This window comes from Rana temporaria, chromosome 9, assembly GCF_905171775.1.
Source record: "Rana temporaria chromosome 9, aRanTem1.1, whole genome shotgun sequence".
NCBI lineage: Eukaryota > Metazoa > Chordata > Amphibia > Anura > Ranidae > Rana > Rana temporaria.
The window spans coordinates 121,655,291-121,675,485 of NC_053497.1; the positions used below are offsets into that span (position 1 = coordinate 121,655,291).

The following is a 20,195-nucleotide window of genomic DNA, read 5'->3' on the forward strand; positions in this document are numbered from 1 at the left end:
TGCAGCCTCACTGTGCCCATCAAATGCAGCCACTGTGCCATCAATTGTCACCACTGTGCAATGCCATCAAACGCAGCCACTGTGCCATGCCACCAAACGCAGCCACTGTGCCATCAATTGTCACCACTGTGCTATGCCATCAAACGCAGCCACTGTGCCATCAATTGTCACCACTGTGCCATGCCATCAAACGCAGCCACTGTGCCATCAATTATCACCACTGTGCCATGCCATCAAATGCAGTCACTATGCCATCAATTCGCACCACTGTGCCATGCCATCAAACGCAGTCACTGTGCCATGCCATCAAACGCAGTCACTGTGCCATGCCATCAAATGCAGCCACTGTGCCCCTCAATTGTCGCCACTGTGCCAATTGTCACCACTGTGCCAATTGTCACCACTGTGCCCTTTAATTGTCTCCACTGTGCCCAATGTTGCCACTGTGCATGTCACTGTGCCCTTTAATTGTTGCCACTGTGCACATTGTCACCACTGTGCCCATTATCACCACTGTGCCCTTTGTCACCACTGTGCCCATTTATGCCACTGTGCCCATTGATGCCACTGTGCCCTTTGTCGCCTCTGTGCCCATTGTCGCCTCTGTGCCCTGTAAAATGCACTTACCTTACTCCTTCCACGTCCCTCGATGTCTTCTCCCGCCTTGATGACACTTCAGCCAATCAGGTTACCGATAACCAGAATCGGGGAACCTGATTGGCTGAGACGGCCGCCAGTCTTATCCAAGGAACGCACCCCCTGTACGTTCCGAGGATAAGACATCCGGGAGCCGAGGGCTGTACTCGGAAAGCCTATCAGAGCCGCTGGCTCTGATAGGCACTTCCGCACAGCCAACCAGCTGCCGTTATTCAGGTGGCCGGCGCTCAAGTTCCGGCCATCTCTGAATAGACCAGCGGCAGCTGGCAACAATAACATACATTCATGCAATGCATGAATGTATGTATGTTATTAGACCCAGTGGCGGGCGAGAGCCAGAGGGGGCGGTGCTCCAGCGTCCTCTATGGACGAACCGCCACTGCAGGGTAATCTCCCCAACAGGGACACAGATAGCAATGAGACCCAGACAGGGGTTTCAATCATTCCCTGCTCTATCCGAAACAAAAAAGGTTTTCATATACAGTACTGTATATACACTTTGAGTTCTTCTACAGGTTCAAAATTGTGGCATTGCATAGTAATATTGTTCATTAAATTAATGGAAAAATATAGCTAAAAGCAAAGACAACAAAGGGGAACAGAAGAGAATTACAAGTTTCATGGCATTGTAGATTTTTAGTTTAAGCCTTTGCCAAGCAAATCATTTGCATGCCATAGCTGTATACTGTGTAGTAGCTTGTGTTGTGTACAGCACAACCAGCCTCTACTGCCAGAATTAGAGAGAGTCTCTCATACGGAATCTTTGCCATTTAGGATCAGTGAATAAAAGGCTTCCTCTGATTGGCCGAGGTGGAGATTGTGACATCATTGATCCACCTCAGCCAGTCAGAGGAAGCGTTGTATAAATTGATAATAATACAAGGCTTCACCCAAAGTGGAGATGCAGTACAGGCAATGTACCCTATGTTCGTCAGTAGCGGTGGGCCATTGATGGTACAGCTACCCTAACACAAGCTACTACAGTATATGACAGCCTGAGAAGTGTTGCCAATCTCCTCTGGCATGCATATGATTTGTTTGGTCTAAGCTGGCCCAAACAAATTGTATAAAGTGCCAGGAAACCTGGATTTTTTTTAAATATTCTTTGTGACAACCGATCTGTACAGTGATATCAATAAATATTGTTTTAAAGCTGAGGTTTAATTTGCTTTTAATTTTGCCTTCCTGTTTATTCTTTCCCTTCCTCGTCAACATGTTAAGGAAATTATTGAAAAAAAATATATTTATTTTTATTTTTTTATTAGGCTTTTTATTTCAGACCCCATGATGTCATCACTGGGGTAGATTCAAAGAGCAATTGCGCCTGCGTAACCATTGTTAAGCAGCGCAATTGCTTACTTGCGCCGGCGTTACGAATGCTCCTGATTCAGGAACCTCGTTACGCCGACGGCAGCCTAAGATATGACTAGCATAAGGCTCTTATGCCAGTCATATCGTAGGCTGCATTCTTACTTTGGCCGCTAGGGGGCGTTCCCATTGTGGTCAGCGTATAGTATGCAAATTGCATACTAACGCCGATTCACAACCCTACGCGAGCCCTGCGTACGCAGTTTACGTCGTTTGCGTAAGTCGGGTTTCGCGGAAGGCTTCTCCTGCTAATAGCAGGGGCAGCCAATGTTATGTATACCCGTCGTTCCCGCGTCGCAAAGTTTAAATTTTACGTCGTTTGCGTAAGTGAATCGTGAATGGCGCTGGACGCCATTCACGTTCACTTTGAAGCAAATGACGTCCTTGCGACGTCATTTGCCGCAATGCAGTAAAATTTTCAGTAAAAAAGAGCAGATTCAGAAAGCAAGATACGCCGATATTAGTCTAAGATACGACTGGCATAAGTCTCTTACGCCGTCGTATCTTAGGGTGCATTCTCACGCTGGCCGCTAGGTGGGGCTCCCGTCGTTTTCAGCATAGAGTATGCAAATTACCTAGTTACGCCGATTCACAAACGTACGTGCGCCCGGCGGTAGTTTTTTACGTCGTTTGCGTAAGGCTTTTTCGGCGTAACGTTGCTCCTGCTATTAGGAGGCGCAGCCAATGTTAAGTATGGACATCGTTCCCGCTTCGAAATTTGAATTTTTTACGTCGTTTGCGTAAGTTGTTCGCGAATAGGGCTGGACGTAATTTACTTTCACGTCGAAACCAATACATTGTTGCGGCGTACTTGAAAGCAATGCACACTGGGATATGTACACGGACGGCGCATGCGCCATTCGTAAAACACGTCAATCACATCAGGTCATCACACATTAGCATAAAACACGCCCCCCCTTCCACGAGGGCTTACGCTGGCCCCATTTACACTACGCCGCCGCAACTTACGGAGCAAGTGCTTTGTGAATACTGCACTTGCTCCTGTAAGTTGCGTCGGCGTAGCGTAAATACAATACGCTGCGCCGCCGTAACTAGGCGCGCAGGTACCTGAATCTGCCCCAGTGAATGTTTGGTGAAAGTCACAGCTTTCTAAATATAAATAAGTTTGTTTGGGTTCAGTGTAGCACGACCGCGCAATTGTCATTCAAAGTGCAACAGCGCTGAAAGCTGAAAGTTGGTCTGGGCAGGAAGGTGTATAAGTGCCCTGTATGGAAGTGGTTAAATCACAAACATGTTATACTTACCTCCTTTGTGCAGTGGATTTGCATAGAGCAGCCTGGATTCTCCTCTTCTCGGGTCCCTCTTCTGTCCTCTGATTAGTGCCCCCACAGCCCAGCAGCTTCCTATGGGGGCACCCGAGCCGATCTGCAGCTCTGTGTGTCCATTCAGACATGCAGCTGCCATTCTGCCCCGCCCTCTCTCTCCCCTGATTGGCTAACTAACTTTGATTGACAGCCCTGGCACCACAGCTGTGCCCCAGCCAATCAGGAGGAGAGTCCCAGATGACCGAGGAAATTGTGGACATCATTGGATAGAGATGGGGCTCAGGGTAAGTATAAGGGGGGCTGCTACACACAGAGGGTTAGAATGCATTAAGATAAAAAAAACTTCTGCCTTTACAACGCCTTTAAATATTCTTAGGGGGCAGAAAAAGCACTTGTTTATCTGATCCTCCATTCCTGCTAGCTCCCTCCATGCTGCTTAATTGTTTCCCACAGCCCTTTCTCTTCTCTCCTCCGGCATTCACAGGTCCTCTGACATCATCAGGTACCAAGCTGAAGCAGTAGCCCTGCATTGGATGTGAGAACGCCGAGGGACAGTCCACTGCCTGAGCACCAGCCACTTTTTGGGGGGGAAAGCCTTGCTGAAAAAAAAAAAAGAAAAAAAAGGTTGCTAGGGACAGGACAGCGATTAAAAGAGACTGCTGACTTCAAAACAGAAACTGGCAGCAAAGGGGTTGATCCCAAAGAGCTAACAGTCAGAATTAAAGTACAGTACAGTTCCCTACCTGACCCTTGTCCTTTCCTATGCAGTTTGCCAGCTTTCCCTATCCTTTTCCTTCCACAGCTTCAAATACAACGGGCTAGATTCATGTAGCATTTACGGCGGCGTATCTCCAGATACGCCGCCGTAATTTCAAATCTGCGCTGGCGTATCGTTACGCCGATTCTCAAAGGCAGATACGCTCCAAAAATAGGCTTCCTCCACCGACGTAACTTGAATGCGGCGGCGTATAATTGTGTGCAATATTACGTTGGCGTCGGCGTAGAATATGCAAATTACCTAGATAAGCCGATTCACAAACGTACGTACGGCAGGCGCAATTTATTTACGTTGTTTACGTTAGGCTTTTTCGGCGTAAGGTTGTTCCTGCTATTAGGAGGCGCAGCCAATGTTAAGTATGGACGTCATTCCCGCTTCGAAATTTGAATTTTTTACGTCCGTTTGCGTAAGTCGTTCACGAATAGGGCTGGACGTAATTTACGTTCACGTCTAAACCAATACGTCGTTGCGCCGTACTTGGGAGCAATGCACACTGGGATATGTACATGGACGGCGTACAAAACGTCAATCACGTCAGGTCATCATAGATTTACATAAAACACGCCCCCCTTCCACATTTGAATTACGCGCGCTTACGCCGGCCCCATTTACGCTACGCCGCCGCAACTTATGGAGCAAGTGCTTTGTGAATACTGCACTAGCTCCTGTAAGTTGCGTCGGCGTAGCGTAAATACAATACGCTGCACCGCCGTAACTATGCGCGCTTCTACCTGAATCTAGCCCAATGACATTTTAAAATGTTGGGGCTGAAACTAAGTTTAAGTTCTGCTTCCCCTAGTGTCAGGGCTGAGAAACACAACGTCTGTAATTACAGTTGTGACGGTATTGGTATGATATCCCCGTCAACGTTCCCTTCTTCCCATAACGAAAATCACCCCAATATTCCACGAGAAGGAATATCCCTGGAGTCGCCCAGAAAGCCACACATGCCAAGCTTACTGCTGGAACAACACAGAGTTTAATGTTATAACACACACAGCTTATATGTCATTTCCAAAACTGTTACAATGACAAATCTCCGCCCCCCCTCTTACACAGTGGGGGGTCTTCAATACAGCTCCTTTGAAATAAAGATATTTCTTTGAACTAATCAGTATCTAGCCGGTTCGGCACCACATATAGAGAGATAATTACCACAATGAAGCAATCAGCATAATTAACACAAGCCACTTAAACACAGATCTCCTTCACACAACACAATAGATCAATTAACCTTTAGAAATAGTGAGGGGACATTAGCACTTCAATAACCGGATGGTAATCACAATGGCAAGCAGGGAGAATTAAACTGAGACATATAGGCAAATGTATCACAATGGCCCCCCTTTTTCTCCCTGCTCCGGAAAACCCGGTTGGACCTTCCCTGGTCCAGTAGGGTTGATGGGTTTAGAGCTTTTAGTCCGAGGTTAACTCCGTTTGGCATGACTGACCTCCCTTGGCAACTGCTTCAGACTCAGGTATGCCACCGGGTCGTCAGATCACACGCCGGTCAGTCCCCAAGCCTTTGTGCGATCTGCAAAGTCACCAGAAGTCAGTGTGAAGACGGTGAATGGGTCTGTGCGCCGCCATCTAGGTGTCCCGCTATGGGAGGGGCAGGTTATGGCTCTGAAGTGACAGTCACAGGAGATTCATAAAAAGGAAAAGTTATATTTGTTGAAATGCTGTAGCACTGGTGCTCAGAGTCCGGGGGGGGGGGGGAGGGGACTCAGAGCCCCATAAGGTCAGCCACCCCCTGCTCCCTCTGCAGCCGCCGGTTCTCCTCTTTGAGCTTCTCCATCTCTTGTACTGCTGGCGTTGCTGCAATCCCGTCCTCCTGGTCTATCTCCATTGATTCTGCTATGATGACCCGCTTGGTTTTGTTGCTAGCAATCCTTCCACGAACTTCCAGTAGTTCTTCCAGTGTCTGCTTGGAATCCGGGTGTGAAGGGGAATAGAAGGGAAAAATCCCACTGCTGCCAACCAATTGTGACGGTATTGGTATGATATCCCCGTCAACGTTCCCTTCTTCCCATAACGAAAATCACCCCAATATTCCACGAGAAGGAATATCCCTGGAGTCGCCCAGAAAGCCACACATGCCAAGCTTACTGCTGGAACAACACCGAGTTTAATGTTATAACACACACAGCTTATATGTCATTTCCAAAACTGTTACAATGACAAATCTCCGCCCCCCCTCTTACACAGTGGGGGGTCTTCAATACAGCTCCTTTGAAATAAAGATATTTCTTTGAACTAATCAGTATCTAGCTGGTTCGGCACCGCATATAGAGAGATAATTACCACAATGAAGCAATCAGCATAATTAACACAAGCCACTTAAACACAGATCTCCTTCACACAACACAATAGATCAATTAACCTTTAGAAATAGTGAGGGGACATTAGCACTTCAATAACCGGATGGTAATCACAATGGCAAGCAGGGAGAATTAAACTGAGACATATAGGCAAATGTATCACAACAGTGTTTTACTCTGTTCCAGGTGGTCAAAGGCCTACTCTTGCAACTCATGAAAAACATGACCGCAATCTCCGTCTGGTCCCAGGCATTGACTAAGTGACTGCGTCCACATGCTTATTTTATTTGCTCAAATTTTAACCAGGTTTACTTAGACCTTTCTGAATGAATTAACAGTTTTATTATTTAATCATCTAACTGCTATAGAGGAAGTATTTTGCATGATACAATACATCCCTGAATCCTCTGTCTTTTCCAGATATAATATTACTACAATTTGAAGAATGACGTATTGAAAAAAAAGAAACTCTAACACAGTTCAGTAAGGCTTTTCACATCTTATCAATACATATTTAGACAAGTCTGAACTTGATAAACCTAATGCAAGGCAATGTTTGCCAACCACATAGTTGCATATTTATCTTTCTAGATTAAAGTAGTTTAGCGCTACCACCGGAGGAGCCGCTAGTTAGATTTGGGACGGCATGATTATGTTACCTCTGTGATGTGTCTATGGATGACGATGATGGATAGGATGATGATGAGAGCAAATGACGAAATGTCCAGACAACAGGGTGACGTTTTCTGTGCTTTTATTACTGGTCCAACATGACCAACAGTCAACTCGAGGTAGATAGAATAGATTGGTGAAAGGAGAGAACTTGCAGATTCAGGCCTCTAGATAAGCGAACCAGTCCTGCTTCAGGATAATAGCTCTTGCTTCGTCGCCACTCCAGCCTGAGTGGGTGTAGTGCCACTGGACAGGTCCCTCTCACAGGCCTGGCAGCCAGAGTGTCACTTAGAACTTCTGGGAAGGAACAAGTCTCTGCCACCGACTTGACTCTAGTAAATTTAAGATTAGTAATGAGACCTCTGCCACAGGCCTAGTACTCAGGAACATGGATATTAGAGCGGATCTTCCCAGTGAACACAATTCGCCTGAATCTTCCTCAGGTAGACTTGTTAGCTTGCGGTCACTGACTGACAGTTTGCAGCATACAACCTGTCAGTGTCCGGTCACCCAGATCCCCGATGGATTGTCTAAGCCCTATTGGATCACCTGCCTCCGGGTTACCTCAGACAGACTCCCCACCGAACAGCACAACTCGCTTGGGATCTTCTCAATAGGAGATGGGGGACCCAGTAAGTCACTGGGGCCCCTTGACAGCATCAGTAAATCCGGGCCATGAGGGCCCAGAGTCAGGAACTCCGCGTAGCACGTGCGCCCCCGGCCTGGTAGGCCATCTCGCCGGGGCCCGTGATGTGCGCACACCCTAAAGGTGGGTGCCGCACCTGGAACCAGGAACGGGCGAAGAACCCCACACAATGGCGTCTGTCACAGAAATACCCTCCCCCAGCATGCCCCGCGAGGGAAACACTCCTCTAATTGGCTGCTGGAGAAAAGCGCTCCGCCTGGTCCCCTCTGGCGCCACCTGCTATCCAAAGATGGGAAGGTATCTTTGGAACACACTCTGACACCACAGGACAGCCCAGGGCTGACAGAAACCCAATTTAATAGATCAGCACGGATGAGAGCAAGGTAACTCTCTCATCCCCCAACTAAATTTGACATAGCACCTGTACTGAAAAGTACACAGGCGCTACAGTAGTACCAAGAAAATGTGTCTTTCCAGCTGACTACATACCACCCGCCCACATCTTCTGCCTAGTGTGCATGTGTGCCACAGGCCCCATTTATTCCTATGGATGGTCCATACTCACTGGATGGCAGAGGGCCAAACTCATGGTGTCCTCTGCCAAGGGCAGCCATCAGAGAACCTGGGGTGCTGGCGCAAATTGAGAACCAGGGGGGTTCTGCCGCAAATTGAGAACCCGGGGGAGGGGGCTGGGTTGCCGAAATTGACTCTGGCATCTTACTCACCTCTTCCTCCAGCCACAAACTGAAAGTGAAAGTGTCTCTCCTCTCACCGTGACATGAGAGGGGGAGGGGGGACTACAGAACTGAGAGTTTTCTCTTCTCCTCTCAGCCGCGAGCTGAGAAGGGGGGGCGGCCGGGCCCCTGGAAACATTCGGACCCCTTACGGGTGTAATGCCTGTACCCCCCTGATGGAGGCCCTGCCTCTGCCATCCAGCAAGGTTTTGACGATCCATAAAAATTACTTGTGGCCTTTGTGTGCAATAGCCAGAGGGCTTGACCAGGATATTGTGAATGCACAGGCTGGGAATGGTCAGGCAGGCACAGTAAAGAACTCAGAAGCAGATATCAGAGTGGAGCATCGATAGTTTCAAAAAACTATTAGATAAGCACCTGAACGATCACAACATACAGGGATATACAATGTAAAACTGACATATAATCACACACATAGGTTGGATTTGATGGTCTTTTTCAACCTCACCTACTATGTAACTATGATGGTTGGTATATAACTATGTCAGAATTATTCGGGGGGGAAGTATTTAAAGACAACTTCACTAAATATTTAGCTGAAGCTGACCAGTTCCTAATGGTAATGTCTGAAGCTTTAAGGCTCCATTCACACCTGAGGGTTTTGTAGTTTAACCACCTGAGGCCCGCGCTATAGCCGAATGACGGCTACAGCGCGGACCTGAAAATCCAACAGGATGTCAATTGACATCCGCCCCTTTCCTCGTTCCCCGCGCGCTCCCGAGCGCGCAGCGGGGAAACTCTGTGCTGGCCGTGTCTCTTGGACACAGCCAATCACAGATCGTCGTGAACGGCCAATCGGAGTGGCCGTTTGGTAGGCGAACTTGTGGGGAAAAAAGGACATCAATTTTGTTTGGGAGCCACATCGCACGACCACGCAATTGTCAGTTAAAGCAACGCAGTGCCGGAAGCTGAAATTTCACCTGGGCAGGAGGGGGGTATATGTGCCCAGTAAGCAAGTGGTTAAAGCTTAACGTTCTAAGATGCTCATCAAGCCAAATCCCATTAATTTCAATGGCCCTGTATACATTAGCATTTTGTCCTCTGTAGAAAAAGGTCTATCACTCAAAAAAGTACATCAGCTTCTTTTAGGCAGATTGGAGTGTATTTGGCCGCATAGACATAAATGGGAAAGCCTAAAAACACATGACATGAACATTTTACTAGCAGTTTGTCACACATTTTCCGGTCAAACTGCAGCTCTCTGCCCTAGCGCTTTCTATTGGTTAAAACCAAAACATCTAAAGCTTGAATACACATGTGCAACGCACATAATATACTTCTAAAATGCTTGGAAAAGCTTGCAAAATTCTCAAATAAAAAAAAAATTAAATCGCTGTGCTCAGATTTAAATGCATGCTAAAAGTAACACAACAATAGCTCGATAATTTACAACACTTTGTTTTAAATGCCTGAAAAGGTGCTATGAGAAAATAAACATTTGTTTTCCATCTCTGAATTGGTAGTTGTTTTGATTCCACTTTATATGCTGAGAACTCTCCAGATGTTGGTAGAAGCCTGACCCTCAGAAGGCCAACTTTACTCAGTTGATTGTAATCAAATGGAAATGCCAATAGGTTCACAAAGTCATATGGGACCTATAAACATTGGGAGTCTAGTTGTGTGGATCACAACACAGTTTTGTAGTTGAGGGAGTACACACCAGGTTTGTGGACAGTTGAGAATTTCTGAAGGTCCTACCATGGTGTTCCAACTCTTTGTGGTTTTGGCTCTGGCTCATGCAGGCTTGGCCAAAGTAAGCCCAAACTTTAGTGACTGTCTGGGCCAGTTCTATGCCAGCAAACCTCCTGTTGGGTTTACCAGTCTCTCAGGTACCATGACCCCCATCTGCCAGATGTATGAGACCTACAACAATCCCTTCTTCGCCTCCCTGTATCACAAGGGAAACCGGTATGGTCTGTATTCTGCTTATATCTTGGACAGAAGACCTGGAGATGTCACAGGAGGTGACCAGACTTTCCGACTGGAGCCACAGGTGAGATAGTTTATTTACATAGTTAGTCGGGTTGAAAAAAGACACAAGTCCATTTAGTTTAACCAAAAAAATATATACAATCCCATATACACAATTCTTCACCCACAGTTGATCCAGAGGAAGGGAAAAAAAACAGCAAAGCACGATCCAATTTGATACAACAGGGGAAAAAATTCCTTCCTGATCCCAGACAGGCCATCAGATTTTCCCTGGATTAACTTTGCCTATAAATGTTAGTACCCAGTTATATTATGTGCATTTGGGGTAGAATCCATGTCTTATTAAAGCAATCTACTTAGCTTGCCAGAACCACCTCTGGAGGGAGTCTATTACACATTTTCAAAGCTTTTACTGTGAAGAAACCTTTCAGTGTTTGGAGATTAAATCTTTCTTCCTCTAGACTTAAAGAGTGCCCCCTTGTCCTCTGTGATGACCTTAAAGTGAATAACTCAACACCAAGTTCACTATATGGACCACTTATGTATTTGTACATGTTGATCATATCCCTCTTAATCTCCTCTGCTCAAGATGGAATAGATTCAGTTCCTCTAATCTTTCCTCATAGCTGAGCTCCTCAATGCCTCTTATTAGTTTGGTTGCCCTTCTCTGTACTTTCTCCAGTTCCCTGATATCCTTTTTGAGTTCTGGTGCCCAAAACTGAACTCCATATTCCAGATGAGGTCTTACTAATGATTTGTTCAGGGGCAAAATTATATCTCTCTCTCTGGAGTCCATACCTCTCTTAATACAAGAAAGGACTTTGCTCGCTTTGGAAACTGCAGCTTGGCATTGCATGCTATTATTGAGCTTATGATCTACAAAAAACCCCAGATCCTTCTCCCATTGATTCCCCCAGATGTACTCTCTCTAGTATGAATGGTGCGTGCATAGTCTTAGCCCCCAAGTGCATAACTTTACATTTATCAACATTAAACCTCATTTAGCACTTAGTTGCCCAATTAGACGTTTAGGGCGGCTTTTAAATTGGAGACATCCTTTAAGGATGTTATTCCACTGCCGCGTACACACAACCGTTTTTTGGGGTTCTAAAAAATGACGTTTTTAAGGGTCTAGAAAAAACGTTTTTTTCAACCCGATCATTAAAACGGCCTTGCCTACACACGATCATGGAAAAAAAATGCTCTAGCAAAGCTCGGTGACGTATAACACGTACAACGGCACTATAAAGGGGAAGTTCCATTTGGGTGATGCCACCCTTTGCGCTGCTTTAGCTGATTTTGTGTTAGTAAAAGACGATTCACGCTTTTCTGTCTGTTACAGCGTGATGAATGTGCTTACTCCATTACGAACGGTAGTTTTACCAGAACGAGCGCTCCGTCTCATAACTTGCTTCTGAGCATGCGCAGATTTTTCACGTCGTTAAAGCCCACACACAACCATTTTTTACAACCTGATAAACGACAACGTTAAAAACGTTGTGAAAATATTAGAGCATGTTCGAAAAAAAAAATTGGCCATTTTTTAGAACTCAAAAAATGCTCTGAAACCCACACATGATAGTTTTTAATGACATAAAAAAAAAAACTTCATTTTTTAGAACCCGAAAAACGGTCGAGTGTCATCTGCAAAAATGTAACTTTTAATTCCAGACCCAATATCATTTATAAAGATATTAAATAGCAAGGGTCCCAACACTAAACCTTGGGGTACACCACTGATAACCTTAGACCATTCAGAGTAAGAATCATTAGCCACTGCTCTCTGAATTCTGTCTTTTAGCCAGTTTTCTATCCATTTACAAATTGATCTTTCCATGCCTGTAGACTTTACCTTGCACATGAGGAGCCGTGTGTGGGGAACTGTGTCAAATGCTTTTGCAAAATCCAAGTATATCACGTCCACAGTCACCACTCTGTCCAAGGCTTTACTTACCTCCTCGTAAAAAGTATCCAATGTGTCTAAGCACTTTAAGTATGAACATAACGGCAATATGGCATCCTTCTCGTACTCAGGCTTGGAGAGAGTTAAATTATCCTCATGTGGGAGGAGGGGGGGGGGGCATCCACTGTGCACTTCTTTCACGTGAACTCTGGTGGATTTTCCTACCTCCAGACAAGGGTACCTGCGCGAACGAACCACCGCTATGATGTAAACCTTTTTATGAAATAAGTTTAAAATGTCCTGGAGATATGGGCATTGTATTATGCCCATCGCTTGTGATACACATTGAATGTGTACTATCTTTTATGTATAGTCTTTATATTTCCCATCTTACAAAAAAAATGTATTTATATATTTTTTCATTAAATAGTTTTTTCTCACATGTCAAGATAGTTTCTGTATGTTTTGTATTGTATGTGTTGTATTATAGCTAGACTCTTTGCTTCTCACTTGTCATCTTCACATCTGTTGACAATTTGTAACCAATCACCTGAATTCAATTGAACAAATTGTTGATTGGAGAGGAACAGTAGTCATGTGATAGTCTCTCATGTATATATGGTAATGCTTTTCAACATACAGTATATGTGTGCTGTGAACAAGGCTTATCACCAAACTAGTCTGTTGCTGACTGTACTCACTGTGAAGGCTCTACAATAAATACGCTTGATGTTATGGTGTTGCCGGCTGCTTCTTTTTCTTGATGACCGTTTGTATATTGGTGTGTGGGAGGGCACCTCGGCTAGGACACCCTGACTGCAAACTTCCAAAGTAAGACTTTGTTTTCCACTGTTCTGAGCCATACAATCTTTGATCGACTCATAAAAAGTAATCAGATTTGTTTGACAACTTCTGTCTCCAGCCAGAACCCGTCTATGTGGTCTTTTAATAATCTCTACAGTATCTTCCCAACTATAGAAGTTAAACTAATAGGTCTATAGTTACTTGATAAAGACTTTGATCCCTTTTTAAATATGGGCACCATATTGGCCCTGCGCCAATCCAGTGGTACCATGCCAGTCATTAACGAGTCCCTAAATATTAGAAACAATGGCCTTGAAATGACAGAGCTCAATTCTTTTAGGATCTGTGGGTGGATGCCATCTGGTCCAGGTGCTTTATCCACCTTTATTCTGTCTAAATATTTCTGGACTATATCACTTTTGAGCCATTGTGGATCATTTGGGGCTGTGTCACCACCACCCCCATTATGGACATGAGCTCCCCCAGACAGAGCTTCGAAAACATTTTATACATTTGGTTTTTCTTTTGTCCCCAGTCACCCACGCTAGATTATTTTGCAAAGGGCCTACATGCTCAGACCTGACCTTTTTACTATTAATATATTTGAATAATTATTTGGGGTTTGCCCCAATCTGTACCAATCCCAGTCCCAAACTTTTGCAATCTGTCATTCGTTTTGAATTTTTGCGTCCTTGATTTATTTTTTACATATTCTCTTATATTCTTTGTAACATTTAAACGATGATAGCATTTCTTAATTTTTATACATTTTTTAATGTATTTTTTCATTATTTATAGCCATTTTAACTTTAGTTGTGAGCCACATAGGTTTTATTTTTAGCCGTTTAAACTTATTGCCCATGGGAATATCACTTTGAAGAATTACCATTTCTGTTCTGTGTCCATTGATGCCAATAATTCCCCCCAATCTAAGTCCTGGAGAGCAGCCCTCATCCTTGGAAAATTTGCTCTCTTAAAGTTAAGTGTTTTTATCTTACCCGTATGTGTTTGTTGCTTACAGCTAACATTAAATGAAATCATGTTATGGTCACTGCTACCCAGATGTTCTTTTATATGAACATTAGTAATAAGCTTTACATGGTTTAAGATTACCAGGTCCAGCAGAGTGCCATTCCTAGTCGGGGCCTCATTAAACTGGATTATAAAATTGTCTTATACTAGGTTTATAAATTTTTGCCCTTTAACTGTCCTAGCAGTGCCAACACTTCAGTCAATTTCCAGGTAGTTAAAATCCCCCATTATTATTACTGTCCCTGCTCTTGCAGATCATATACTGTAGGTCATATATCAGGGCAGGAAACCAGAATATAATTTTTCAGCTTTATTTTTTTTATTTTATTTCTGAAGTAAATTTTTTTATATAATAAATAAACATTTCACACAAGTTGAATCAACGATAATCAGATTGAAAACCATGCTGGAGTATCTAATGAGAAACACAAAAAATAACCTGAACTTAATCCAGCTAGTCAGCTTTAAATTCATTAATAAAATGTGGTAAAACAATGTCTAAAATCTCACAGCATAAATAATAGTAGAAGTGCAGCACCTTTAAACACAGGTGTACCAAAAGTTAAAACATGTAAACACATGAGTAATGTTGTTAGATTAAGCCCAGGTTCACACTGGGTTGCGGGAGTGAAGCCGTGCGAGTTCAGCTGAACTCGCACGATTTCACTCCCGCTGGCAGTCCCGATTTCTGCCGCGATTTAAGAGACATCTGTGGAGGTTTCTGCACAGATGTCAATGTAAATCGCGGCCCGAAATCGCAAAAAGTAGTACAGAAACTACTTTATGAAATCAGTGCAGCGCCGCAGATGCGGCGTCGCACTGATTAGGACGGTGTCATTGCCGACAATTGCCGGCAAATGCCGCAGATTTGAGATGCGATTTGATATGTGAAATCGCATCTCAAATTGTACCAAATCGTACCCAGTGTGAACTTGGGCTAAAAAAGACAATCCATGTTTAATAATTTCATTAAATAGGTAGTAGTTCATGATAGAGCCACCAAACAAGTGAGTATACAGCAGGGCGAAAGTGTCCAATAGAGTGAATCACCACCAATGGAAAGAATGCAAACTCGCCAAATAAAGTAGCTGCCATTACAGCAGCACGAAAGCCTTAAACGCACATAGAGGTCCCTCTGGATGCCACCTAGTGGATTGCTTCCGCAAATAGATCATATCGGGATCCCACTGGGAATAAAATAAGCTCACCAAGAGCCCAGAAGAGTTTTTGGAGCATTTTTTTCAGCGCCCAAAAGCTGCTCCAAAGATGCTGCTTGCAGGACTTTTCTCAACGACCCACCAGCACAACGCCTCAGTGTGAAAGGGTCCATTGAGATGCATGGAGAGCGTTTTATGAGCGTTTAAATTAGCGCTATTTTTAACGCTAAAACACTGTAAAAATGCTCCAGTGTGAAAGGGGTCTAAAAACTCACATAGATTGCTGCTGGTGACCCAGAATCGCACAGCAGCTGGGTGCGGCATTTGGCACTGACGTCTTGCTGATATTTCGCTGCTGTGCGATTCCAGGTCGCCAGCTGCAATCTATGTGAGTTTTTATTGTTTAACTTATTTGTGCTTACTGTGTATTTTACATTTGGAATACACCTCACTATACTATGAGAACTCTTCTGGGCTCTTGGTGAGCTTATTTTTTTCCCAGTGGGATCCCGACGTGATCTATTGGGGGAAGCGATCCACTGCGTGACATCCAGAGGTACCTCTATGTGCGTTTAAGGCTTTCGTGCTGCTGTAAAGGCAGCTGCTTTATTCGGCAAGTTTGCATTCTTTCCATTGGTGAAGGTTCACTCTATTGGATACTTTTGCCCTGCTGTATACTCACTCATCTATCATGGATTACTACCTGTTCGATGGAATAACTGTCTTTTTTTAATCTAATAACAATATTCATGTGTTTACATGTTTTATGTTTGAAAATTGGTACACCTGCGTTTAAAGTGATTGTAAAGCTAAGTTTTTTTAAATAAAAAAACATATCATAATTACCTCCACTGTGCAGTTCGTTTTGCATTGAGGGGCCCCGATCCTCGAATTCTGGGGTTTCTCTGCGGCTCTCGTGGCTCCTCCCCGCATCGTATAACCCCCTAAGAGAATCACTCTCCCGGGGGGTTACCTTGTGGGCGCACACCCCCTTAATGATCAGGCCATTTTTTGCAATAGGTCACTGCGTCGATTTAACTGACAGTTGCGCAGGCGTGCAATGCTGTACCCAGACAAAATGTATGTCCTTTTTTTTTCAACAAATAGAGCTTTCTTTTGGTGGTATTTGATCACCTCTGCAGTATTTATTTTTTGCTCTATAAACAAAAAAAATTGAAAAAAAAAACAATATTTTTTACTTTCTGCTATAATACATATAATATATATATATATATATATATATATATATATATATATATATATATATATATGTATATAATGGCCCGGATTCAGAAAGAAGATTCGACGGCGTATCTCTGAGTCCGGCCGTCGTATCTATGCGCCTGATTCATAGAATCAGGTTACGCATAGATACCCCTAAGATCCGACAGGTGTAAGTGACTTACACTGTCAGATCTTAGGCTGCAATTCCAGGCCGGCCGCTAGGGGGCGCTTACGTATTATTACGCGAGGAATATGCAAATGAGGAGTTCCGCCGATTCAGAAACGAACGACCGCCCGGCACTTTTTTTTTACGTCGTTTGCGTTTGGCTTTTTCCGGCTTATATTTACCCCTGCTATATGAGGCGTAGCTAATGTTAAGTATGACTGTCGTTCCCGCTCTGAGTTTTGAAATTTTACGTTGTTTGCGTAAGTCATTCGCGAATACGGATGGACGTAATTTACGTTCCCGTCGATACCAATGACGTCCTTGCGACGTCATTTAGAGCAATGCACTCTGGGGGTTTTTTGGGACCTGCGCATGCGCAGTTCGGTCGGCGCGGGGTGCGCTTCATTTAAATGATACACGTCCCCTACCCGCCGAATTTGAATTCCCCTGGGGGATTTACGATACGCCGCCGCAACTTTACAGGCAAGTGCTTTGTGAATAAAGCACTTGCCTGAAAAACTTGCAGCGGCGTTACGTAAATCAGATAGGTTACGCGGATCTAAAGATCTGCTCACCTATCTGAATCTAGCCCACTATGTATATAATTTATATATACATATAATTTATTCATCAGTTCAGGCCAATATATATTCTTCTACATATTTTTGGTAAAAAAAAAAAAAAAAATCACAATAAGTGTATATTGATTGGCAAAAGTTATCGCCTGCAAACTATGGGAAAGATTTATGGTCTTTTATTATTTTTTTTACGTTTTTACTCGTAATGGCGGCCATCTGCAATTTTTAGCGGAACTGGGACATTGCAGTGGACAAATCTGACCTTGAGTGACACTTTTTGGGGACCAGTGACATTATTACATTGATCAGTGCTAAAATAAATGCACGGATCAATGTATAAATAACACTTGGCAGGGAAGGGGTTGACACTAGGGGGCGATCAAGGGGTTAACTGTGTTCCCTGGGTGTGTTCTAACTGTGTGGGGGCTGGGCTCACAGGAACACCACAGAGATCGCTGTTCCCAAACACTGGGAACAGCAGCTCTCCATGATGTCTCCTGTTAGAACGGGGATCCGCTTTGTTTACACTGGCAGATGCCAGTTCTGCCTCTGTGTACTGCAATCGTGGGTCGCCGGCGGACATCGAGTCTGTAGGACCCGCGGGCATGCCCCCGCAGGAACGCCCACAGAGCTTCAATAGACTAGCTAACTATAGAAACAGAAAAAACATTATTATAATTTAAATAGGGGGAATCTAGAAACCACCCTATATTTATTTCTCTCCCACTGTAGGAACTAGTAGGTAGATTCAGGTAGAGTTAGGCCGGCTTATCAGTAGATAAGCCGACCTAACTCAGAATCTAAGCCGACCTATGTTTAAGCGTATGCTCAAACAGAGATACGCTTAAACATATCTAAGATACGACGGCTTGCGCCGTCCTATCTTAGATTGCAATATTTTGGATGGCCGCTAGGTGGCGCTTCCATTGCGGTCGGCATAGAATAGGTAAATGAGGGGATACGCCGATTCACGAACGTACGCCAGGCCGACGCAGTACTTTTACGCCGTTTACGTAAGAGATAGGCCTCGTAAAGTTAGAGCTAGGCCCTAGTGGAATAGTAATGTCAAGTATGGCCGCAGTTCCCGCCGCGAAATTAGAAATTTTTACGTCGTTTGCGTGAGTCGTCCGCGAATCGGGATTTACGTCGTTTACGTCCACGTCAAAATCAATAGGCCCGTACGGCGTACTTAGCCGCAATGCGCACTTGGAAATGTGGGCGCCCGGCACATGCGCAGTAGCCAAAAAACGTCAAAAACGTGAGGTCAAGCCTCATTGCCATTAAACACGCCCCCCTCCAACCCATTTGAATTAGGCGCCCTTACGCCCGCCGCGTTTACACTACGCCGCCCTAAGTAAGGAGGTAAGTGCTTTGAGAATCATGTACTTGCCTCTCTTACTTAAGGCGGCGTAGTGTAAACACGCTAGGCTACGCCGCCGCAAATTAGCGCGCCCCTACCTGAATCTACCTATAGGTATAAAGGGATAGGCAATGAGAGAAAAGATGACATAAATAAATATAAACCTGAATGAAATGTTAACCTTACTCCACAGTACCAAAAAAAAACAAAAAAAAAACAGGGTGGAATTAAGATTTAAGACTAACTACTCCAGTTTCCTACATACTTTTCCATTTTTCTTTCAGCTGGTGGACACCAGGCTTCCCAAAGAAATAATGCTCCAGCCTGCAACCGAAACTGCAATTCGCAACCTCGGCCTCTCTGGTGTTGCCACAGACCTCATCAAAACAAATCAGGCCATCAACTCTGATTACACGGGAAGCAACTACCACAAAGGACACCTGAACCCCAATGCCGACCATCCTGATGGGCCTAACCAGAAAGCCACCTACACTCTGACCAATGTGGCTCCCATGTTTGGGTCCCTTAACAGCGGTGCCTGGAGAAACAATGAAAACAGAGTACGGGATATTGCAGCTACTTGTGGTAAGATGTACGTGGTGACTGGCGTGGTGCCCGGAAACAACTGGATCTCTGTCAATGGTGTGAACAGGATCAACATTCCCAGCCACGTATGGAGTGGCTATTGCTGCCTGAACAACAACAACCAGCCCATAAGAGCTGAGGGTGCCCTGGCGCCAAACAACGCCAACTCAGTGCAGGTGATTAGCATTGCAAGCCTGCAAAGCCAGCTGAAATCACTGCTTGGTGTCACTGTCACCCTGTTCCAGAACAACTGCAGTTAATCAGTGCACAATAATAAATATTCTAAACTTCCATTATGTGACTGTTTAGTTACTTCTAAGTTTACCAAAAAGGCAACAAGCATAATTCAGTAATAGACCAGAGCAATAAATCAACTTTATTGGTTTCAAATAAAAACAAGGACAACCCTAGTCCACCGTAGATCATATATACACAAAGCACAATCATTACTTGAAATATTATTGTATGTAGTGCAACCCCCGAAAGGGCCGCTAGATACTGATTTTCCTCTAATGCTGCGCTGACCCTGGCAACCTGCCAGCCCTTCTGACACTCTAGGTTCTGACATTACGTGTACCACTTTAACCCCTTTAACCAATTACAGACCAGCCGTCACCGTTATAAGTCTGTATTTTGACGTATAATACTGGGGTTATGGCAGCAGATAGCTCCCATAACCACGGTATTTTCTTCAACGGCGGGCAATCCTCTTTTAGATAAAAGTGGTCTCCACGGCGGATTAACCGCAAGATCACTTTTATCGGCGGCAGGAGAGGTGCCCCCTCCTGCCACGCTCCGGTCGTCTTCGCCACTTCCAAAAGCTTCTCAGTAGCATGGAGCCGAGTGAGGGAAAGATGGCCCCCACTCGGCTCCATAACATTGGATGACAGAAGCAACGTCAGACATCACTTCCGCCCAATTGTCCTAAAGGGGAAAAAATACATTTATTTACTTTTATTGCATTTAAGTGT

The 20,195-nt window shown here is 44.5% G+C and overlaps 1 protein-coding gene across 1 annotated transcript; it reads left to right on the plus strand.

Annotated features, from left to right (window-relative positions):
* Window positions 1-10,084: 10,084 nt before the first annotated feature.
* Window positions 10,085-19,517, plus strand: LOC120913972 (endonuclease domain-containing 1 protein-like). The gene is made up of 2 exons (XM_040324356.1): window positions 10,085-10,476; window positions 18,924-19,517. Exons 1-2 carry the CDS (start codon window positions 10,183-10,185, stop codon window positions 19,482-19,484), a joined length of 855 nt encoding a protein of 284 aa, XP_040180290.1. The 5' UTR covers window positions 10,085-10,182; the 3' UTR covers window positions 19,485-19,517.
* Window positions 19,518-20,195: the final 678 nt, after the last annotated feature.